Source organism: Salmo salar, chromosome 04 (assembly GCF_965601325.2).
Source record: "Salmo salar chromosome 04, fSalSal1, whole genome shotgun sequence".
NCBI classification, from domain to species: Eukaryota; Metazoa; Chordata; class Actinopteri; order Salmoniformes; family Salmonidae; genus Salmo; species Salmo salar.
In genome coordinates this window covers 34,984,213-35,009,970 of record NC_138294.1, presented here as the reverse complement: position 1 = coordinate 35,009,970, position 25,758 = coordinate 34,984,213, and the positions used below count along the sequence as shown (strand labels likewise).

Sequence of the window (25,758 nt, the reverse complement as noted above, 5' to 3'; positions counted from 1 at the left end):
GTGAATATTAAAGTCACCAAAAATTTGAATATTATCTGCTGTGACTACAATGTCCGATAGGAATTCAGGGAACTCAGTGAGGAACGCTGTATATGGCCCAGGAGGCCTGTAAACAGTAGCTATAAAAAGTGATTGAGTAGGCTGCATAGATTTCATGACTAGAAGCTCAAAAGACGAAAACGTCTTTTTATTTTTTGTAAATTGAAATTTGCGATCGTAAATGTTATGTGGCAAAGAAGGGGGTCGAGTGATAAATGGCAGATATGTGAGGGCAGAACTAATAAACGGGCTCTGCCCGATCACTAAAATGGCCACCCCGATCAGAACTACAGATCACAAAATGGCCGACTGCCAAAACTACAATTCCCAGAAGCAAGGGGAAGCCTCAGAAGGTGGAGCCGACCCTAGGATAAAAGGTCAAGAAAAACCAGGAAGAGAGAGAGAGGGCGGGAAGGATCTATGAACCATAGAGAAAGAGACAATCTACATTGGCTGGATTTACCGTGTACGAGCTGGACTGTTTTGGACTTACCTGTTGGCGTTTAGACCTGGACCTACCGAGAACCAGATTTGTGTACCGAACCCTGCTATCCTTGACCTTACCTGCGGCCTGGGTGGACCAGGACAGCGAAACAAACACACAGGTACTGTCATGTTCGAAAGAACTTTCATTCTGGGCTGACTTTGGTGACAGTTTCCCACTTAATTTGTGACAAACGCTCCTAACTTTGAAGAGGTTTGCCACAGTTTGCAACACCTCCGCCATTGCGGGATGCACGGGGGATATGGTCACTAGTGTAACCAGGAGGTGAGGCCTCCTTAACACAGTAAATTCATCAGGCTTAAGCCATGTTTCAGTCAGGCCAATCACATCAAGATTATGATCAGTGATTAGTTCATTGACTATAACTGCTTTGAAGTGAGGGATCTAACATTAAGTAGCCCTATTTTGAGATGTGAGGTATCACGATCTCTTTCAATAATGGCAGGAATGGAGGAGGTCTTTATTCTAGTGAGATTGCTAAGGCGAACACCGCCATGTTTAGTTTTGCCCAACCTAGGTCGAGGCACAGACACGGTCTCAATGGGGATAGCTGAGCTGACTACACTGACTGTGCAAGTGGCAGACTCCACTAAGCGGGCAGGCTTGGTCCTGTTTGTGGGTGAGTCCCAGAAAGAGGGCCAATTATCTACAAATTCTATCTTTTGGGAGGGGCAGAAAACAGTTTTCAACCAGCGATTGAGTTGTGAGACTCTGCTGTAGAGCTCATCACTCCCCCTAACTGGGAGAGGGCCAGAGACAATTACTCGATGCCAACACATCTTTCTAGCTGATTTACACGCTGAATCAAATCAAATCAAATGTATTTATACAGCCCTTCTTACATCAGCTGATATCACAAAGTGCTGTACAGAAACCCAGCCTAAAACCCCAAACAGCAAGCAATGCAGGTGTAGAAGCACGGTGGCTAGGAAAAACTCCCTAGAAAGGCCAAAACCTAGAGAGGAACCAGGCTATGAGGGGTGGCCAGTCCTCTTCTGGCTGTGCCGGGTGGAGATTATAACAGCACATGGCCTAGATGTTCAAATGTTCATAAATAACCAGCATTGTCAAATAATAATAATCATAGTAGTTGTCGAGGGTGCAACAAGTCAGCAACACAAGAGTAAGTGTCAGTTGGCTTTTCATAGCCGATCTTTGAGAGTATCTCTACCGCTCCTGCTGTCTCTAGAGAGTTGAAAACAGCAGGTCTGGGACAGGTAGCACGTCCGGTGAATAGGTCAGGGTTCCAGCAGGTCTGGGACAACAGGTCTGGGACAGGTAGCACATCCGGTGAACAGGTCAGGGTTCCATAGCTGCAGGCAGAACAGTTGGAACTGGAGCGGCAGCATGGCCAGGTGAACTGGGGACAGCAAGGAGTCATCAAGCCAGGTAGTCCTGAGGCATGGTCCTAGGGCTCAGGTCCTCCGAGAGAGAGAAAGAAAGAAAAAGAGAGAATTAGAGAGAGCATATTTAAATTCACACAGGACACTGGAAAAGACAAGAGAAATATTCCAGATGTGACAGACTGACCCTAGCCCCCTGACACATAAACTACTGCAGCATAAATACTGGGGCTGAGACAGGAGGGGTCAGGAGACACTGTGGCCCCATCCGATGAAACCCCCGGACAGGGCCAAACAGGTAGGATATAACCCCACCCACTTTGCCAAAGCACAGCCTCCACACCACTGGAGGGATATCTCCAACCACCAACATACCATCCCGGGACAAGGCCGAGTATAGCCCACAAAGATCTCCGCCACGGCACAGCCCAAGGGGGGGCGCCAACCCAGACAGGAAGACCACGTCAGTGACTCAACCCACTCAAGTGACGCACCCCTCCCAGGGACGGCATGAAAGAACACCAGTAAGCCATTGACTCAGCCCCCGTAATAGGGGTAGAGGCAGAGAATCCCAGTGGGAAGAGGGGAAACCGGCCAGGCAGAGACAGCAAGGGCGGTTCGTTGCTCCAGCCTTTCTGTTCACCTTCACACCCCTGGGCCAGACTACACTTAATCATAGGACCTACTGAAGAGATATGTCTTCAGTAAAGACTTAAAGGTTGAGACTGACTCTGCGTCTCTCACATGGGTAGGCAGACTATTCCATAAAAATGGAGCTCTATAGGAGAAAGCCCTGCCTCCAGCTGTTTGCTTAGAAATTCTAGGAACAATTAGGAGGCCCGCATCTTGTGACCGTAGCGTACGTGTAGGTATGTACGGCAGGACCAAATCAGAAAGATAGGTAGGAGCAAGCCCATGTAATGCTTTGTAGGTTAGCAGTAAAACCTTGAAATCAGCCCTTGCCTTAACAGGAAGCCAGTGTAGGGAGGCTAGCACTGGAGTAATATGATACATTTTTTTGGTTCTAGTCAGGATTCTAGCAGCCGTATTTAGCACTAACTGAAGTTTATTTAGTGCTTTATCCGGGTAGCCGGAAAGTAGAGCATTGCCGTAGTCCAACCTAGAAGTAACAAAGGCATGGATTAATTTTTCTGCGTCGTTTTTGGACAGAAAGTTTCTGATTTTTGCAATGTTACGTAGATGGAAAAAAGCTGTCCTTGAAACAGTCTTGATATGTTCTTCAAAAGAGAGATCAGGGTCCAGAGTAACGCTGAGGTCCTTCACAGTTTTATTTGAGACGACTGTACAACCATCCAGATTAATTGTCAGATTCAACAGAAGATCTCTTTGTTTGTTGGGACCTAGAACATAGCTGAAGCTATGTTGCGCTTGTTGACCTCTGACTGTTTCATCCTAACATCGTTGGTGCCGACGTGGATAACAATATCTCTATACTCTCTACACTCGCCAGTTTTAGCTTTAGCCAGCACCATCTTCAGATTAGCCTTAACGTCGGTAGCCCATCCCCCTGGTAAACAGTGTATGATCGCTGGATGATTCGTTTTAAGTCTAATACTGCGGGTAATGGAGTCGCCAATGACTAGGGTTTTCAATTTGTCAGAGCTAATGGTGGGAGGCTTCGGCGTCTCAGACCCTGTAACGGGAGGAGTAGAGACCAGAGAAGGCTCGGCCTCTGACTCCGACCCGCTGCTTAATGGGGAGAACCGGTTGAAAGTTTCTGTCGGCTGAATGAGCGACACCGGTTGAGCATTCCTACAGCATTTCCCTCCAGAAGCCATGAGAAAGTTGTCCGGCTGCGGGAACCGTGCAAGGGGATTTATACTAACGTTACTATCTGTACTTACTGGTGGCATAGACGCCGTTTCATCCTTTCCTACACCGAAATTACCCTTGCCTAACGATTGCGTCTGAAGCTGAGCTTGCAGCACAGCTATCCTCGCCGTAAGGCGATCGTTCTCCTGTATATTATGAGTACAGCGACTGCAATTAGAAGGCATCATGTTAATGTTACTTAGCTTCAGCTGTTGGAGGTCCTGATGAACCATGTCCAGATAAAACGTCCGGAGTGAAAAAGTTGAGTGAGGGAAAAACGAAAAATATAAACGGTAATTAAAAAGTAAAAACCGTAAAGTTATCAGGTAGCAAAGTAAGGTTGACAACAAAAACACACAGCAGCACGTAAACAAGTCCTATAACTCACCCGGGGTGTGTGAAATCATAAAATTGATTCAATAGTTTTTTCCCTCATCAATCTACACACAATACCCCATAATGACAAAGCAAAAACAGTTTTGATTTTTTTTTGCACATTTATAAAAGAAGAAAATTAAATATAAAAATTACATAAGTATTCAAAACTTTTACTTTATTGAAGCACCTTTGGCAGCGATTACAGCCTCAACTCTTCTTGGGAATGACACTACAAGCTTGGCACACCTGTATTTGGGGAGTTTCTCCCATTCTTCTCTGCAGATCCTCTGTCAGGTTGGATGAGGATTAACGCTGCACAGCTATTTTCAGGTCTCTCCAGAGATGTTCGATCGGGTTCAAGTCCGGGCTCTGGCTGGGCCACTCAAGAACATTCAGAGACTTGTCCCAAAGTTGTCTTGTTGGAAGGTGAACCTTCGCCCCAGTCTGAGGTCCTGAGCGTTCTGGGCAGGTTTTCATCAAGGAGCTTTCTGTATTTTGCTCCGTTCATCTTTCCCTCGATTCTGGCTAGTCTCCCTGTCCCTGCCGCTGAAAAACATCTCCACAGCATGCTTCAACGTAGGGATGGTGCAAGGTTTCCTCCAGACGTGACGCTTGGCATTCAGGCCGAAGAGTTCAATCTTGGTTTCATTAGACCAGAGAATCTTGTTTCTCATGGTCTGATAGTCTTTAGGGGCCTTTTGGCAAACTCCAAGCAGGCTGTCATGTGCCTTTTACTGAGGAGCGGCTTCCGTCTGGCCACTCTACCATAAAGGCCTGATTGATGGAGTGCTGCAGAGATGATTGTCCTTCTGGAAGGTTCTCCCATGTCCACAGAGGAACACTGGAGCACTGTCAGAGTGACCATCGGGTTCTTGGTCACCTCGCTGACCAAGGCCCTTCTCCCCCGATTGCTCAGTTTGGCCGGGCAGCCAGCTCTAGGAAGAGTCTTGGTGGTCCCAAACTTCTTCCATTTAAGAATGATGGAGGCCACTGTGTTCTTGGGGACCTTCAATGCTGCAGAAATGTTTCGGTACCCATCCCCAAATCTGTGCCTCGACACAATCCTGTCTCGGAGCTCTACGCACAATTCCTTCGACCGCATGGCTTGGTTTTTGCTCTGACATGCAGTGTCAACTGTGTGACCTTATGTAGACAGGTGTGTGCATTTCCAAATCATGTCCAATCAATTGAATTTACCACAGGTGGACTCCAAGTTGTAGAATCATCTCAAGGTTGATCAATGGAAACAGGATGCACCTGAGCTCAATTTCGAGTCTCATAGGAAAAGGTCTGAATACTTATGTAAATAAGGTATTTCTGTTTTTTTCTTTTATACATTTGCAAACATTCCTAAAAACCTGTTTTCTGTTTGTCATTATGGAGTATTCTGTGTAGATTAATGAGGGAAAAAAGTAATTTAATCCATTTTAGAACAAGGCTCTAACGTAACAAAATGTGGAAAAAGTCAACAGGTCTGAATACTTTCCGAATGCACTGTATATTAATATATGTGTTCACTTCAATCAAGCTCACATGCAGTACATTTTTTTACCCAAATACATAAACTGTACCTTTATTACCCAAATAAAACAGCAGAATGATTTTGGGATAATGTAATAAAATAGCACATAGACTCCCTTCTCAAGTAAACCTTATGAAGGGCAGGTTCCTCTGCCCAGCCGTTGCTGATGCATTGCATATCTTGCAACACCTGGATAGGTATTTTCAGTATCAGCTAACCACATCCATTATGTTAAAGCAATTTGCCATTCGATGACACTGTCGACGACACTACTGTCGATGATGTGGCAAGCAACCATTGATTGATGCATGCAAGATCTGAGCAAGGGAAGTGCTCCTATCTGGTGACTGAAGGAGCACGCTGCTTATCCCGCGTTCAAAACAACTGGGAACTCAGAACTGGAAAATCTCAGACTTCCAACTTCAGTGCGTTCAAGACAACTGGAAACTCTGAAAAAAAACTAGCTCCGACTGGTAAAATGTTTTTGAACGGTCATCCAACTCAGGCATCTTTCCAAAGCTCCGACCTGAAGATGACTGATGTCATGATTAGACCTTGTTCCCAGTTGTCTTGAAATCACCATTACTGCAGTAAGAGGTTAATGATGTACCCGTAGCATATGACTAAACTAATGAGGGCCTAGTCCCATTTCAGTCCCTTGCCCCTACCTGTATAGTATAAAAGACCGGAAAGGACTAGATAAGGGTAAACAATATGTTGATGGTCTTCCTAGACCTGCCGTCGGCAGAGTGGGGATTCTTCCATATTGCTTTCACGTATCCAGCCCTATCAGATCTGTGGAGACCAAAGGGGAAAAGGGGCTAGGCATTGAAATGGAATGTGGCCATTAAAACTTTATCTTCACTCCAGCCCACAGAAAATGTAGCAAGAGCAACCTCTTGTGGCACAAGTAACAGCACCACTGCCCTATTGTTGTCATCAAAATCAAAAAGGTTTTGCTTAGGGCCGGGATTCAATGTGATTCGCGTTATAGCGAGCATGACCTTTAAATGTTAATGCAATCCTTGTGAAAGCCGGAACATTGCCTTTAAAAAATGCATTGTCTACAAGTGTGATCGGATTGAATTGGATCCTAGTTTGGACCCCAAACATTGCACAAATATTCCTACTGTTGGCTTATATTGTGTGTGTTTTTTTTACAGGTGACAATTTTGATACTCATCACTGCATCCTGTAGGCTTATCAAAAGGTTGGCTGGACTTCGCAAAAGACCTGTCGATCTCTTCATTACTCCATTATTGTATAAAAGGCCCTATTTCATAAACTTCCGTCTAAACTAATTTTGCACTTGAAATATAGACTCCTGAGTTGCCTAACCCCTTCATAGGATTGGTTAACTCTTGATGTTCCTAGGGTCTCCACCGAGTTAGGTAAAACTGCTTTTAGTTTTAATGCACCGTGTTGCTGGAACAAAATTCTAAATACATTTAATCTTAATATTCTTGTGCCGTTCGGTATTGATTGGGTAATTATTCGTTTTTTGGGGTGATTTGTGATGTTTTACTTGTGCGTCCCATGACTGTGTTTTTGTATTTTAATGAATGTATCAATATGTATATTTTGTGTATAATGTACGTATTTGTGTTGTATTGTGTAGGACACATTTGAAAAAGAGGCCTAGGTCTCAATATGTCTTATGTTACAATCATTTGTGGGGCAGCAGGGTAGCCTAGTGGTTAGAGCGTTGGGCTAGTAACCGAAAGGTTGCAAGTTCGAATCCCTGACCTGACAAGGTACAAATCTGTCGTTCTGCCCCTGAACAAGACCCACTGTTCCTTGTGCAGATGGAAATTAGCAAGGCAATTAGCAAGACACCCCCAATAAAGGAGTGGTTCTGCAGGTGGGGAGCACAGACTGCTTCCTGGCTGATGTTTTGGTCACTTTTGAATGCTGGCGGTGCTTTCACTCTAGTGGTAGCATGAGACGGAGTCTACAACCCACACAAGTGGCTCAGGTAGTGCAGCTCATCCAGGATGGCACATCAATGCGAGCTGTGGCAAGAAGGTTTGCTGTGTCTGTCAGCGTAGTGTCCAGAGCATGGAGGCGCTACCAGGAGACAGGCCAGTACATCAGGAGACGTGGAGGAGGCCGTAGGAGGGCAACAACCCAGCAGCAGGACCGCTACCTCCCCCTTTGTGCAAGGAGGAGCAGGAGAAGCACTGCCAGAGCCCAGCAAAATTACCTCCAGCAGGCCACAAATGTGCATGTGTCTGCTCAAACGGTCAGAAACAGACTCCATGAGGGTGGTATGAGGGCCCGACGTCCACAGGTGGGGGTTGTGCTTATAGCCCAACACCGTGCAGGACGTTTGGCATTTGCCAGAGAACACCAAGATTGGCAAATTCGCCACTGGTGCCCTGTGCTCTTCACAGATGAAAGCAGGTTCACACTGAGCACATGTGACAGATGTGACAGAGTCTGGAGACGCCGTGGAGAACGTTCTGCTGCCTGCAACATCCTCCAGCATGACCGGTTTGGCGGTGGGTCAGTCATGGTGTGGGGTGGCATTTCTTTGGGGGGCCGCACAGCCCTCCATGTGCTCGCCAGAGGTAGCCTGACTGCCATTAGCTACTGAGATGAGATCCTCGGACCCCTTGTGAGACCATATGCTGGTGCGGTTGGCCCTGGGTTCCTCCTAATGCAAGACAATGCTAGACCTCATGTGGCTGGAGTGTGTCAGCAGTTCCTGCAAGAGGAAGGCATTGATGCTATGGACTGGCCCGCCCGTTCCCCAGACCTGAATCCAATTGAGCACATCTGGGACATCATGTCTCGCTCCATCCACCAACGCCACGTTGCACCACAGACTGTCCAGGAGTTGGCGGATGCTTTAGTGCAGGTCTGGGAGGAGATCCCTCAGGAGACCATCTGCCACCTCATCAGGAGCATGCCCAGGCGTTGTAGGGAGGTCATACAGGCACGTGGAGGCCACAGACACTACTGAGCCTCATTTTGACTTGTTTTAAGAACATTACATCAAAGTTGGATCAGCCTGTAGTGTGGTTTTCAACTTTAATTTTGAGTGTGACTCCAAATCCAGACCTCCATGGGTTGATAAATTGGATTTCCATTGATTATTTTTGTGTGATTTTGTTGTCAGCACATTCAACTATGTAAAGAAAAAAGTATTTAATAAGATTATTTCTTTCATTCAGATCTAGGATGTGTTGTTTAAGTGTTCTCTTTATTTTTTTGAGCAGTATATTTACATGGTTATTTACCAGGTGAAGGGTGAAATAATTTTACCAACTCCAAAAAACTACTTTTATTTCCTGTAGACAGCAGGTGGTACTGACTAGACAAAATGTGAGGACATTAAATTATTAAGAATGGTACGGTTTCTATGACAATGGAGCAGAGTAATTTTTCATTACACTTAATAGAACTAACAGTGTAAAATAGACATGATCAATGTTCCCTCTAAGCTGTGCGCATGTTAGGCCTATATTATGACCAAATAGCCACAGTAGCCTACCTGACCACTGTTAAAACTAACTTAAAGCGGGTACAGTGTTCACAGTAAACGCACGCCGGAAGTTGCACAGAATTTTCTCAACATTAAAGTTTGCACTCAGCAGACCTGAAATTTGCTCAATGATTAAAAAAATATGTGGGAACATTGGACATGATGTAATCATGTTGTACAGAGACAGCTTATGCACAATGGTAATACATACATTTTTCTCTATGGACAACCAAAGGACAGTATTAAAAAGTTATTAGCAAAAATCCATAGAAACTCCATGTATTGAATTTGACAATGTAAATATGAAAAACGGTCCTACTTTAAAATTACAATATAATCATTTATTTACATGGTAGGCCTAATTACTTTGTAGGTACTGTCGGGTTCACCTAGGGGTCATGAAAAGGGTTGTACCAAGATGTTTGATGTATTAGAATAATAGATTATTCTTATGTTGTATTAATAGAAAGGGAGGGGTTATAAGACCCCTCCCTCCTTACATTAGTAGGGTCCTAGACTACAGATTAACAATATATATACATTATGAGGTTTTAATATTGTTCCACAGTTGTTTTCTAATTCTCTCTCTCTCTGCCTCATTAAAAAGAGGCCCCTTTGAGTAATGTGTGACTGTGAAGAAGGAGCTCTGCAGGGGAGTGGAGGAGATAAGACTAGTCAAACATTCCACAATAAATCAACTTTGGGGAGTGGACGTTTACTGCTAAGTTTTAGATAACACTAAAAGCCATTGTTTATATAGCTTGGTAGGCAGGGTTTTGGTCTCACGAGTAAAAAGGTAATGACGTAGGTAGCGACATCACGAGGCTAGACTGAGGGTGTAACAAAACAACTTGAGACTTTTTGTTTTTGATGCAGGACTTACTCGGAAACATGCGTGCTATGTTCCTGATTGTCAACTTCTGTCTGCAATTGCATTAATAAAGGTTTTGAATGATTTAATTAAATATATTGTCATAATGCTAATATCACCAATGATTGACAAGGAGGAAAGGAACGAACCCTAACAATACACATTGCTACATCGTACAATGTTTGCTAATCTAATGTGTGAATATCCCAATGTGTAATGACACAACTGTAAACTGCTATCACAATAAATTGCACTCTGTAACAATGTGCCTAATCTGTAATTACGCTTTACCTATCTGACTATAATGTAAACATGATTTTAGCCCCATTTATTATAAAGCAGAACCGAAAACTAACTATAATTGTTGGAGCTTCGAGAACTTCACCAACTAAGTGAAATAATGTGAAATTCAAAACAATTACAGTATGACAAATGTGATCAAGAGGCAATGACGGTTTACATCTTTCCCACCTCTCCCATTTCCTCATTGGTTTTTAGGAGCATATACCCACGTGGGTGATTGAAAGATGAAGTGAGGTCCACACTCCAGTCCAGTTGGTAGTGATAATGCACCTTAAAGTTGGTTGCCAACCACTATTTAAAGTCCAAAGAAGAAGAAGCCTGAAGCGGTGTTCGCTTTAGCAATCTCACTAGTATAAAGACCTCCTCCATTCCTGCCATTATTGAAAGAGATTGTGATACCTCACATCTCAAAATTGGGTTACTTAATGTTAGATCCCTCACTTCCAAGGCAATTATAGTCAATGAACTAATAACAGATCATAATCTTGATGTGATTGGCCTGACTGAAACATGGCTTAAGCCTGATGAATTTACTGTGTTAAATGAGGCCTCAGCCCCTGGTTACACTAGTGACCATACCCCCCATGCATCCGGCAAAGGTGGAGGTGTTGCTAACATTTATGATAGCAAATTTCAATTTACAAAAAAAAAACAATGACATTTTCGTCTTTTGAGCTTCTAGTCATGAAATCTATGCAGCCTACTCAATCACTTTTTATAGCTACTGTTTACAGGCCTCCTGGGCCATATGCAGTGTTCCTCACTGAGTTCCCTGAATTCCTATCGGATCTTGTAGTCATAGCAGATAATATTCAAATTTTTGGTGACTTTAACATTCACATGGAAAAGTCCACAGACCCACTCCAAAAGGCTTTCGGAGCCATCATCGACTCAGTGGGTTTTGTCCAACATGTCTCTGGACCTACTCACTGCCACAGTCATACTCTGGACCTAGTTTTGTCCCATGGAATAAATGTTGTGGATCTTAATGTTTTTCCTCATAATCCTGGATTATTGGACCACCATTTTATTGCGTTTGCAATTGCAACAAATAATCTGCTCAGACCCCAACCAAGGAGCATTAAAAGTCGTGCTATAAATTCTCAGACAACCCAAAGATTCCTTGATGCCCTTCCAGACTCCCTCTGCCTACCCAAGGACATCAGAGGACAAAAATCAGTTAACCACCTAGCCGAGGAACTCAATTTAACCTTGCGCAATACCCTAGATGCAGTTGCACCCCTAAAAACTAAAAACATCTGTCATAAGAAACTAGCTCCCTGGTATACAGAAAATACACGAGCTCTGAAGCAAGCTTCCAGAAAATTGGAACGGAAATGGCGCCACACCAAACTGGAAGTCTTCCGACTAGCTTGGAAAGACAGTACCGTGCAGTATCGAAGAGCCCTCACTGCTGCTCGATCATCCTATTTTTCCAACTTAATTGAGGAAAATAAGAACAATCCGAAATGTATTTTTGATACTGTCGCAAAGCTAACTAAAAAGCAGCATTCGCAAATGAAGGATGGCTTTCACTTCAGCAGTAATACATTTATGAACTTCTTTGAGGAAAAGATCATGATCATTAGAAAGCAAATTACGGACTCCTCTTTAAATCTGCGTATTCCTCCAAAGCTCCATTGTCCTGAGTCTGCACAACTCTGCCAGGACCTAGGATCAAGGGAGATACTAAAGTGTTTTAGTACTATATCTCTTGACACAATGATGAAAATAATCATGGCCTCTAAACCCTCAAGCTGCATACTGGACCCTATTCCAACTAAACTACTGAAAGAGCTGCTTCCTGTGCTCGGCCCTCCTATGTTGAACATAATAAACGGCTCTCTATCCACCGGATGTGTACCAAGCTCACTAAAAGTGGCAGTAATAAAGCCTCTCTTGAAAAAGCCGAATCTTGACCCAGAAATTATAAAAAACTATCGGCCTATATCGAATCTTCCATTCCTCTCAAATTTTTTTGAAAAAGCTGTTGCGCAGCAACTGACTGCCTTCCTGAAGACAAACAATGTATACGAAACGCTTCAGTCTGGTTTTAGACCCCATCATAGCACTGAGACTGCACTTGTGAAGGTGGTAAATGACCTTTTAATGACGTCAGACCAAGGCTCTGCATCTGTCCTCGTGCTCCTAGATCTTAGTGCTGCTTTTGATACCATCGACCACCACATTCTTTTGGAGAGATTAGAAACCCAAATTGGTCTACATGGACAAGTTCTGGCCTGGTTTAGATCTTATCTGTCGGAAAGATATCAGTTTGTCTCTCTGAATGGTTTGTCCTTTGACAAATCAATTGTAAATTTCGGTGTTCCTCAAGGTTCCGTTTTAGGACCACTATTGTTTTCACTATATATTTTACCTCTTGGGGATGTCATTCGAAAACATAATGTTAAATTTCACTGCTATGCGGACGACACACAGCTGTACATTTCAATGAAACATGGTGAAGCCCCAAAACTGCCCTCGCTAGAAGCCTGTGTTTCAGACCTAAAGAAGTGGATGGCTGCAAACTTTCTACTTTTAAACTCGGACAAAACAGAGATGCTTGTTCTAGGTCCCAAGAAACAAAGAGATCTTCTGTTGAATCTGACAATTAATCTGGATGGTTGTACAGTCGTCTCAAATAAAACTGTGAAGGACCTCGGCGTTACTCTGGAGCCTGATCTCTCTTTTGAAGAACATATCAAGACTGTTTCAAGGACAGCTTTTTTCCATCTACGTAACATTGCAAAAATCTGAAACTTTCTGTCCAAAAATGATGCAGAAAAATTAATCCATGCTTTTGTTACTTCTAGGCTGGACTACTGCAATGCTCTACTTTCCGGCTACCCGGATAAAGCACTAAACAAACTTCAGTTAGTGCTAAATACGGCTGCTAGAATCCTGACTAGAACCAAAAAATTTGATCATATTACTCCAGTGCTAGCCTCCCTACACTGGCTTCCTGTTAAGGCAAGGGCTGATTTCAAGGTTTTACTGCTAACCTACAAAGCATTACATGGGCTTGCTCCTACCTATCTTTCCGATTTGGTCCTGCCGTACATACCTACACGTACGCTACGGTCACAAGACGCAGGCCTCCTAATTGTCCCTAGAATTTCTAAACAAACGGCTGGAGGTAGGGCTTTCTCCTATAGAGCTCCATTTTTATGGAATGGTCTGCCTACCCATGTGAGAGACGCAGACTCAGTCTCAACCTTTAAGTCTTTACTGAAGACATATCTCTTCAGTAGGTCCTATGATTAAGTGTAGTCTGGCCCAGGGGTGTGAAGGTGAACGGAAAGGCTGGAGCAACGAACCGCCCTTGCTGTCTCTGCCTTGCCGGTTCCCCTCTCTCCACTGGGATTCTCTGCCTCTAACCCTATTACAGGGGCTGAGTCACTGGCTTACTGGTGTTCTTCCATGCTGTCCATGGGGGGGTGCGTCACTTGAGTGGGTTGAGTCACTGACGTGGTCTTCCTGTCTGGGTTGGCGCCCCCCCCCCCCTTGGGTTGTGCCGTGGCGGAGATCTTTGTGGGCTATACTCGGCCTTGTCTTAGGACGGTAAGTTGGTGGTTGGAGACATCCCTCTAGTGGTGTGGGGGCTGTGCTTTGGCAAAGTGGGTGGGGTTATATCCTGCCTGTTTGGCCCTGTCCGGGGGTATCATCGGATGGGGCAACAGTGTCTTCTGATCCCTCCTGTCTCAGCCTTCAGTATTTATGCTGCAGTAGTTTGTGTCGGGGGGCTAGGGTCAGTCTGTTACATCTGGAGTATTTCTCTTGTCTTATCCGGTGTCCTGTGTGAATTTAAATATGCTCTCTCTAATTCTCACTTTCACTCTTTCTTTCTCTCGGGAGGACCTGAGCCCTAGGACCATGCCTCAGGACTACCTGGCATGATGACTCCTTGCTGTCCCCAGTCCATGCTGCTGCTCCAGTTTCAACTGTTCTGCCTGCGGCTATGGAACCCTGACCTGTTCACCGGACGTGCTTGCTGCACCCTCGACAACTACTATGATTATTATTATTTGACCATGCTGGTCATTTATGAACATTTTAACATCTTGACCATGTTCTGTTATAATATCCACCCGGCACAGCCAGAAGAGGACTGGCCACCCCTCATAGCCTGGTTCCTCTCTAGGTTTCTTCCTAGGTTTTTGGCCTTTCTAGGGAGTTTTTCCTAGGGAGTTTTTCCTAGCCACCGTGCTTCTTTCACATGCATTGCTTGCTGTTTGGGGTTTTAGGCTGGGTTTCTGTACAGCACTTTGAGATATCAGCTGATGTACGAAGGGCTATATAAATACATTTGATTTGAAGTAGGAGTGAAGCTCGCATCCGCTACAAGACCATGGTGATTGCCTACGGAGCTGTGAAGGGAACGGCACCTCCATACCTTCAGGCTCTGATCAGGCCCTACACCCAAACAAGGGCACTGCGTTCATCCACCACTGGCCTGCTGGTCCCCTTACCTCTGAGGAAGCACAGTTCCCGCTCAGCCCAGTCAAAACTGTTCGCTGCTCTGGCACCCCAATGGTGGAACAAGCTCCCTCACGACGCCCGGACAGCGGAGTCAATCACCACCTTCCGGAGACACCTGAAACCCCACCTCTTTAAGGAATACCTAGGATAGGATAAAGTAATCCTTCTAACCCCCCCCCCCCCTTAAAAGATTTAGATGCACTATTGTAAAGTGGTTGTTCCACTGGATATCATAAGGTGAATGCACCATTTTGTAAGTCGCTCTGGATAAGAGCGTCTGCTAAATGACTTAAATGTAAATGTAAATTACTAGGAAAAATAACTCGGTTTACCGTTTTATCTGTGGATTAATTGTCAAGGTAGAGGACCTTTTGCATTTCAGGTAAAATAACAACCCAATGTTTATATCCCAGGACAAATTAGCTATCAACAGCAAGCTAGCTAAATTGTCATGAATGTTTGCTTATCAACCTGTCCCCAAATGAATGTCATTGGTTCAGAATTCGTTTTGATATTTCCACCTGTGTGTCCTGATAGCATCTGGTGTGGATGGACAAAATCAACACGCGTGTGATGGCACACGTCTGGTCAGGATGTAACTGTTCGCGCAGCAAATACATGCCAATTTCCACATGCTTTTGGAAACTTGGGCAGAAAAAGTTAACTTCGATCCACTGAGAAAAAAGGGACAATGTTGATGTGTAATTCAATAAGAGAAAAGCTGCAAAATGGAGAGTTGAAAATAAAAAGAAGTGAGGACCAGAACAGTAGCCTAATGTTTGAGAAAGATGTTATGTGTGATGATTTTGAGGCGCTATACAAATTTGACAGTCACAAGATGGAACTGTACTGTTCAGATGGGTAAACTGCTATCACAATAAATTGTTCTCTGTAACAATGTGCCTAATCAGTGTAAAACCTAAAGGGGGGGTCAATGCAAATAGTCCGGGTAGCCATTTGATTAGCTGTTCAGCAGTCTTATGGCTTTGGGGTAGAAGCTGATCAGAAGCCTTTTGGAACTAGACTTGGCGCTCCGGCACTGCTTGCCGCGTGGCAGCAGAGAGAACAGTCTATGACTAGGGTGGCTGGAGTCTTTGGCAATATTTAGGGCCTTCCTCTGACACCATCTGGTATAGAGGTCCTGTATGGCAGGAAGCTTGGCCCCAATGATGTACTGGGCCGTACCCACTACCCTCTGTAGCGTCTTGCGGTCAAAAGCCTCCTGAGAGGGACTGAAAATATCATCGTTGTGCCCTCTTCACAACTGTCTTGATGTGTTTGGATCATGATATTTTGTTGGTGATGTGGACACCAAGGAACTTGAAGCTCTAATGTTGAGAGACACTTCCAGGTCTCTGACGTCCTCATTGTTGTTGATCAGGCCTACCACCGTTGTGTCATCTGCAAATGTAATGGTGTTGGAGTCATGCCTGGCCGTGCAGTCGTGAGTGAACAGGGAGTACAGGAGGGGACTAAGCACACACCCCCGAGGGGCCCCAGTGTTGAGGATCAGTGTGGCAGATGTGTTGTTGCCTTGTCCAGTTTGAGGTGAATAATCACTGTTCTGATATCCAGAAGCTCATTTCGGTCATAACAGACGGTGGCAGAAACATTATGTACAAAATAAGTTACAAATTACGCGAAAAAACACATACAAAATAGCACAATTGGTTAAGAGCCATCTCCTCTGGCACCATTATGATTATTTATAATATAATTAACTCCTGCAGAATTAAGCAGTTTCTGCAGCTGAACTGAAATCTTAGCAGAAACATGTTAGGTCATTTTCACAGCTTTAATTCCTGTCAAACTGATGTCATGTGTACATTTTGCACTGAAAATCTTATTGCATTTTCACTTTATCACATATAGTTGGGTGGTTGCAGATGGGTTATTAGCAATTGCGGGTGGGTGAACAAACAGCTGCCCCGCACATCACTACTGGAGTGCACCTTTAAGCTTCTACAACTGGGCCTTTAATATATAGACAAAATGTCTCTGCCAAGTTAGAGAGGACACATCCTGTCTACTATCAGCATACACATCCTATCAACATACCACACATTTGTTACGCCAGGACAGGAGCAAATGTTTTTAACCTACAAAGAGAATAAGCATTTGGTCATGTTCAGGTCAGGAAGAGCTTTCAATTGACCCGCTTCGGAGCAGACAGAGAGACAATGATTTCATGAAATAAGGCGGAAGGGCAAGCAAGCCTTATTTCTGGAGAATTCATTTAACAGGATAGTTTTTTTTCACAGAATAACTATAACGGACCTACACAATATCCTGCAATTAAAAAAAATATCATATTTAAACCCACACAAAAGACAAATGTAACATAATCCCCTCAGAAATGCACTTTGACTACTCATTCAAGTATCCAACAAAATGTGTGGTTCTAGACATTGTAAAAATAATCAAATACATTTTTTAAATAAAACAGTATGAGAAAAATGAGGAGGGAGAAATGCTGGTGCTTGTAGATGAGTTGCACATCCATGATTTGATTACTACACACTACCTCTGCAATCTACTCCCAAAACATTATACACATTTAAACTTTACACACAAGGGATCATTCAGTAAGAAACAGGGTTGGGGTCAATTCAACTTTCAAATCAATCAGTGCATTTAGGAAGTTATTTAAATTTAACATTTACAATTTGGATTTCACACTTCCTCAGTTGATGGAATTGAAACATGAACTGACCCCTACCCTGAAGAAGAGTCAACTTCTCTGTGCATGACATCAGGCTGAAAGCATGACAGAGGTTTCAACCTCCAACATAAAATGTGATACTTAAGCCTACAAGTTTAAACCAAGTCCAAATTGAGCTAGAGCGATTGAGCAGTGGTGTTAAGAATTCAGCTAATACAATCCACAACCAAAACAAACACATCTATTGCCCTCACTCAGATAGAAGCTGGTACCAGGTCTGTTTTTCCTCTCTTGCCAACTCCTATAACATTGACCATAGAAGTTGGCGAGACAGCAAAACCGATCTGGGACCAGGCAAATGAGGAGCTTCTTCACACCTTTCTCCTTTCAGGGTGTAAAGTACATCTCTTTGGTCAGCATTGATACAATGCAAGGGATCTGCTTCTTGGCATCGAAGCCGGGAGAGTTTGACGCAGACTCAAACTCTGTCGCCACCTTGTGGTTGACCCGGGTCAGGATGTGTTGGACCTCTAGCTCTTTGCTGTATTTGCCAATCATCTCACACAGAGATTGGATAAACCAGGAGCCAGTCTGAGTGTTCCTCCATGAGTAGTAGCCTGTGGGAAGACATGTGAGAGCACATAAGAGTCAAGGGCCTGGTTTGAATAATTCAGAAAATGCATCCATGCTCAGATAATAACAGATCTGAATTGGATGGATTGGTAAAGTAAGAGGGTGGTAGCCTTGCATTCACAGATCCAACTACTTATAGATCTGTGCACACCTCAAGGAAACTTGACTGGAGAGTGCTTCTATGTGTGTGTGTGTGGCTTTGGAACATGTCTTGGACCTGGAGCTGTGGAGTAGGCATAGAGGAAGTCTGCTTCCACAGGGATCCTGGTCGAACTCCCATCTGAACTGCTGTCTGCCTCGATGCCCCTGTCCAGATCAGTACCTCTGCAAGCCTGCTTGTCACACACACGGGGGACAGGAGACATGGTTCAGTCACAGTCACACACGAACGCAGAGGCTACCTTTTGAACAATCCCTCACCTCTTCCTGCCATCCAGGACCTCTATACCAGACGGTGTCAGAGGAAGGCCCTAACAATGTCAAAGACTCCAGCCACCCTAGCCATAGACTGTTCTCTCTGCTACCGCACGGCAAGCGGTACCAGAGTGCCAAGTCTAGGTCCAAGAGGCTTCTAAACAGCTTCTAGCCCCAAGCCATAAGACTCCTGAACATCGAATAAAATGGCTACCCAGACTATTTGCATTGCCCCCCCACCCCCTATTTTACACTGCTGATACTCTCTGTCTATTATCTATGCATAACATCTACATATTACCTCAAATACCTCGACTAACCGGTGCCTGTGCACATCGACTGTGTACCGGTACCTCCTGTATATAGCCTCGCTATTCTTATTTTACTGCAGATTTAATTATTTGTTACTTTTATTTCTTATTCTTTTTTTTATTTGTATTTTTTTACTCTTGCCCAGAAACGAGAATATGCATATAATTAGTAGATTTGGATAGAAAACACTCTAAAGTTTCTAAAACTGTTTGAATGGTGTCTGTGAGTATAACAGAACTCATATGGCAGGCCAAAACCTGAGAAGATTCCATACAGGAAGTGCCCTGTCTGACAATTTGTTGTCCTTCTGTTGCATCTCTATCGAAAATACAGCATCTGTGCTGTAACGTGACACTTTCTAAGGCTCCCATTGGCTCTCTAAAGCCGCCAGAAAGTGGAATGGGGTGTCTGCTGTCTCTGGGCGAAGAACAGCAGGAGAGTTTGTGAGTGGTCAGCCTGGGGACAGTGACACTGGAGATGTGCGGTCACGAGACTACTCCATTTTTTTCTTTCGGCCTTTGAATGAATACAATGTTGCCCGGTTGGAATATTAGCGCTATTTTACGAGAAAAATCCCATAAAAATTGATTTTAAACAGCGTTTGACATGCTTCGAAGTACGGTAATGGAATATTTTGATTTTTTTTGTCACGAAATGCGCTCGCCTTCGGATACTGACCTGAACACACAAACAAAACGGAGCTATTTGAATATAACTATGGATTATTTGGAACCAAAACAACATTTGTTGTTGAAGTAGAAGTCCTGGGAGTGCATTCTGATGAAGAACAGCAAAGGTAATCCAATTTTTCTAATAGTAATTCTGAGTTTAGTGAGTCTCAAACTTGGTGGGTGTCAAAATAGCTAGCCGTGATGGACAAGCTATGTACTCAGAATATTGCAAAAATGTGCTTTCGCCGAAAAGCTATTTTAAAATCTGACACCGCGATTGCATAAAGGAGTTCTGTATCTATAATTCTTAAAATAATTGTTATGTATTTTGTGAACGTTTATCATGAGTAATTTAGTAAATTCACCGGAAGTTTTCGGTGGGTATGCTAGTTCTGAACATCACATGCTAATGTAAAAAGCTGGTTTTTGATATAAATATGAACTTGATTGAACAGAACATGCATGTATTGTATAACATAATGTCCTAGGAGTGTCATCTGATGAAGATCATCAAAGGTTAGTGCTGCATTTAGCTGTGGTTTTGGTTTTTGTGACATATATGCTTGCTTTGAAAATGGCTGTGTGATTATTTTTGGCAGGGTACTCTCCTGACATAATCTAATGTTTTGCTTTCGCTGTAAAGCCTTTTTGAAATCGGACAATGTGGTTAGATTAACGAGAGTATTGTCTTTAAAATGGTGTAAAATAGTCATATGTTTGAGAAATTGAAGTTCTAGCATTTTTGAGGTATTTGTACTTTGCGCCACGGGATTCCACTGGCTGTTGACGTAAGTAAGCATTTCACTGCAAGGTTGTATTCGCGCATGTGACAAAAACATTTTGATTTGATTTGACTGTGGACGAGACTAACCTGTTTTGTCAGTAGGGGATTCAACTAGCCTCTGTCTTATACCTTCTTTTAACCTTAACTTCATATTGTTGTTCTATGCTTTGGTTTCACCTTAATTCCATCTAGAAAAAAAATAAACAGGTGCAATGGCTTTGTAAATCTGCTCCTGAGTAGTTTTAAAAGTCTGATCTAGGAACACACGTGATGGCCACAGTACCTGGATGAAGAAGAGTTTGGGCTTGCCCACCAGCGAGTTGCAGCGGTCGCCCCGGAACAGGCTGGTGAGGCTCTTGAGCTCGATGGAGGCATCCGTCCCGAAGAACACACCATCATCCCCGTGACTCAGCAGGACACACACGAATGAAGCGGAGCAGCTGTGGTCCTCCTTGGAGGCTGGAAACAACATCAAGTTTTAGATTGGTGATTCACAGAATTGAAAAGGCTCTTTAAAGGAGCAATCTGCTGTTGCTACATACATTTTTTACTTATAAATGATTGATTATTGATGTACCCATTGATTCTTGAAGAACATAACATACATTTCTCATGAGCTTAGTTAAACTGTCATACTCCATCAGAACCCAAAATATAAGCTTGCATTACTTCAATGTTTGTAAACGAAGTAAATGTAAACAGACACTGTACAGCATTTTAAAACATGGTTAAAACTATAATGTTGATATCATGGATGATCAGTCCTGGCAGCCATAGCTCTGTCTATGAGTTTGGGAATGGTTACATTTCTTCAGCCTCATCTCTCAACTTTTTACCGAAACATTTGTGGGGAGGTCGTTTTGTTATTGTTTCAACTGCGGATTGCCCCTTTAAAAAGGTAGACAAGAGCAGTATTGGGATGATTTCCAGAACAAGAAGTGAGAAACGAGATGCTCATTTTCTTCACCAAAGTTTTCACACAGCTATCACGTTGCAGGTGAGAGAATGAAGCGCACCAGTGCACATGTGCAGACACTGAGCGCGGATCGTTTTGCATCGTGCTCACCTGCAATGTCTTTGCTTAACCCTGTTGCTTGTGGAAACGTCATATTGTTGATTCTCAGTTTAAGTACAGGAGACCATGTACTTTCACTTGTTTTATTGTGAATGGGCTGCTTTTAAAACGTAATTTACTCAATGTCTTCTGTGTATGATCTTTATACGAAGACAAACCCATCTTCGTGGTGGTTGTCAGTGGTGGTGCTGACTTTCGAACATGCTTACCTGTGGTTAAAACATGCTTGATCTGGTCCACTGTCTGGTCATTGTAAACCTTCACCTTATAACCCAGTTTCCCAAACACCTTCATCACGTTGCCTGCATCCACATCTGTGCCATTGCGTACATTCATACCTTTAAAAACAAAGTAAAGTTATTAGACAAATTAAATTTGCTTTCTGGATATGTAATGCGTGTCATCATTGTGTACATACAGCCTTTACACAGTAGTGGAAAAAGTACCCGATTGTCATACTTGAGTAAAAGTAAAGATACCTTAAAATGACTCAAGTAAAAGTGAGTCACCCAGTAAAATACTACTTGCGTAAGTCTAAAAGTTTTGGGTTTTAAATACACTGCTCAAAAAAATAAATGGAACACTAAAATAACACATCCTAGATCTGAATGAATGAATGAATGTGCTGACAACAAAATCACACAAAAATAATCAATGGAAATCCAATTTATCAACCCATGGAGGTCTGGATTTGGAGTCACACTCAAAATTAAAGTGGAAAACCACACTACAGGCTGATCCAACTTTGATGTAATGTCCTTAAAACAAGTCAAAATGAGGCTCAGTAGTGTCTGTGGCCTCCACGTGCCTGTATGACCTCCCTACAACGCCTGGGAATGCTCCTGATGAGGTGGCGGATGGTCTCCTGAGGGATCTCCTCCCAGACCTGGACTAAAGCATCCGCCAACTCCTGGACAGTCTGTGGTGCAAAGTGGCGTTGGTGGATGGAGCGAGACATGATGTCCCAGATGTGCTCAATTGGATTCAGGTCTGGGGAACGGGCGGGACAGTCCATAGCATCAATGCCTTCCTCTTGCAGGAACTGCTGACACACTCCAGCCACATGAGGTCTAGCATTGTCTTGCATTAGGAGGAACCCAGGGCCAACCGCACCAGCATATGGTCTCACAAGGGGTCTGAGGATCTCATCTAGGTACCTAATGGCAGTCAGGCTACCTCTGGCGAGCACATGGAGGGCTGTGCGGCCCCCAAAGAAATGCCACCCCACGACTGACCACCGCCAAACCGGTCATGCTGGAAGATGTTGCAGGCAGCAGAACGTTCTCCACGGCGTCTCCAGATGTGCTCAGTGTGAACCTGCTTTCATCTGTGAAGAGCACAGGGCGCCAGTGGCGAATTTGCCAATCTTGGTGTTCTCTGGCAAATGCCAAACGTCCTGCACGATGTTGGGCTGTAAGCACAACCCCCACCTGTGGACGTCGGGCCCTCATACCACCCTCATGGAGTCTGTTTCTGACCGTTTGAGCAGACACATGCACATTTGTGGCCTGCTGGAGGTCATTTTGCAGGGCTCTGGCAGTGCTTCTCCTGCTCCTCCTTGCACAAAGGCGGAGGTAGCGGTCCTGCTGCTGGGTTGTTGCCCTCCTACGGCCTCCTCCACGTCTCCTGATGTACTGGCCTGTCTCCTGGTAGCGCCTCCATGCTCTGGACACTACGCTGACAGACACAGCAAACCTTCTTGCCACAGCTCGCATTGATGTGCCATCCTGGATGAGCTGCACTACCTGAGCCACTTGTGTGGGTTGTAGACTCCGTCTCATGCTACCACTAGAGTGAAAGCACCGCCAGCATTCAAAAGTGACCAAAACATCAGCCAGGAAGCATAGGAACTGAGAAGTGGTCTGTGGTCACCACCTGCAGAACCACTCCTTTATTGGGGGTGTCTTGCTAATTGCCTATAATTTCCACCTGTTGTCTATTCCATTTGCACAACAGCATGTGAAATGTATTGTCAATCAGTGTTGCTTCCTAAGTGGACAGTTTGATTTCACAGAAGTGTGATTGACTTGGAGTTACATTGTGTTGTTTAAGTGTTCCCTTTATTTTTTTGAGCAGTGTATAATTAAGTATCAAAAGTAAATGTAATTCCAAAAATATAGGAGCCTCCCGAGTGGCGCAGTGGTCGAAGGCACTGATTCGGAGTGCTAGCTGTGCCACTAGAGATCCTGGTTCGAGTCCAGGCTCTGTTGCAGCTGGCCGCGACCGGGAGACCCATGGAGCGGTGCACAATTGGCCCAGCATAGTCCGGGTAAGAGGGCTTGGCCGGCGGGGATGTTCTTGTCCCATCGCGCACGAGCTCCTGTGGCAGGCTAGGCGCAATGCACACTGACACAGTCGCATGGTGTTTCCTCTGACACATGGGTGTGGCTGGCTTCTGGGTTAAGCGGGCATTGTATCAAGAAGCAGTGCGGCTTGGCTGGGTTGTTTCTTGGAGGATGCACAGCTCTTGACCTTAGTCTGTATGGGAGTTGCAGCTATGGGACAATACTGTAAACTACCAATTGTATACCATGAAAAAGGGGTAAAAAATATATATACTTAAGTATCAAAAGGTAAAAACATAAATAATTGCAAATTCCTTATATTAAGCAAACCAGACAGAACCATTTTTATTTTATTTGGCTAGCCAGAGGCACACACTCACACATAATTTACAAAAGAAGCATGTGTGTTTAGTGAGTCCTCCAGGTCAGAGATGGGATGTTCTCTTGATATGTGTGTGAATTGGACCATTTTCCTGTTCTGCTAAGCATTCAAAATGTAACATACTTTTGGGTATCGGGGAAAATGTATGGAGTAAAAAGTACCATATTTTCTTTAGGAATGTAGTGAAAGTTGTATAAAATATGAATAGTAAAGTACAGATACCGCAAAAAAACGACTTAAATAGAACTTTAAAGTATTTTTTACTTAAGTACTTTACATCACTGCCTTTACACATATTCTTACCCAGCAGACAAAGCTGGGTGAGGTAATGTCATTACAACCATTTGACATAATCAGGTTATAATGATGTAATTTCAACTAGTTTCACCCACTGGGAAGAAGCTGAACAACAAGCTTTATGCAAATACAAAACATAAGTATTAGACATAGCCTAGACCCGGAGTCTACAAATGAACAAACACAAACCTGTTCTTCTGTCAAAGTTCTTGTTGTTAATGATGATACACTGGCCAATGCTGGGGTAGCTGAGGCTGTACCTGAAGCTATGGGACTGAGGCTTGGCATCCACCTGCATAGACCCAGAGCCACCACAGGGGCCCTCTGACCTAGGAAACAAATAGATGCCACTTAGCAGACGCTTTCATCCAAAGTCACTTACATCCAAAGTCGTGTACATTTTCGTGTGTGCATGTTTTCCCTCTGAGAATTGAACTTACAACTTTGTAGCTCTTACCAACTGAGCCACACAGGACCACTAGTTAGATTACAGCAATACGCCAAGCTGATACTCTGTGTAAGTCAGATCTCAGACTGGGTTTTGAGTAAGTATAAACGTGCACCTTTGAAATACTTTTGAGCATCCTTCCCTCAAAGTAATCACTGATCAGACATGTGGATTGTGTGGGAGCTGTGAGGTGGTACCCTTACTTTTCACCTGTAGAATCATCAGATCAGTGATTACTTTAAGAAAGGGTGGAAGGATGCATTTCAAAAGCAATTCCCAGGCAGGCCTTTAAGCCAAAATTCTCCCAGGGGTGTTGCCATGTGGCTGACCCTGTGCCTTCTCTCTCTCTGACTGTTGCGCCATATCTATGAATAAAAATATAATATTTTTTTCAAAAGAGATACAACAGATCTCCTATTGTAAAACGTCTCTTTTTAATCATATATATGGCTGTGTGTGCGTGTGTCAACTATAGGCGTGACACAATAACAATTTTGGCAATTTCCTAGCATGGACCAAATATAGGCATCAAACTCCATGACCGCAACACGATCATCAAGTAACAATGTCGCCTAATGTCCTGATTTCATTACGAAATGTATAATAACATATGGTGGCCCGAATGACTGGTGAATATCGCAACTCAAAACAACTTTACCACGGTTTGCTAGGCTACTTCGTAAAATACATGCATTGAGATAACAAAGAATCTCACTCTTGTCCATCGCCCCGCCTAGCGTCAACGCAGTCCCCAGCACTCAAATCGTTTGCTGCTGACATGGTATTCTGCGAATCGATTTCAAACAAATGTCAGTGACTATATAAAAATGTTGGTAGTGAAGTTTTGGTCAAACCGTGCAAATTGCCACCCTTATATCAGGCCAATATATTGTATGCGCATGTCTTCCTATAGTTCTTTGTTGCAAACAACAGTCAGCAACCAACCAATAGTAGCGTCCGGAGTAAACAATATTAGGACACGTCACTATCGAAACCAATGCAAGGGGGCGTTCGGTTTCCACACTTCTACACAAC

General features: G+C 43.8%; 1 protein-coding gene across 1 annotated transcript; it reads right to left on the bottom strand.

Moving 5' to 3' along the window:
• Positions 1–16,541: 16,541 nt before the first annotated feature.
• Positions 16,542–25,688, bottom strand: casp3a (caspase 3, apoptosis-related cysteine peptidase a). The gene is made up of 6 exons (XM_014195538.3): positions 25,439–25,688; positions 24,465–24,604; positions 21,521–21,649; positions 20,520–20,695; positions 18,273–18,387; positions 16,542–18,039 (listed from the first exon to the last, which is right to left on the bottom strand). Exons 1-6 carry the CDS (start codon positions 25,501–25,503, stop codon positions 17,810–17,812), a joined length of 855 nt encoding a protein of 284 aa, XP_014051013.1. The 5' UTR covers positions 25,504–25,688; the 3' UTR covers positions 16,542–17,809.
• Between the last annotated feature and the right edge of the window lie 70 nt (positions 25,689–25,758).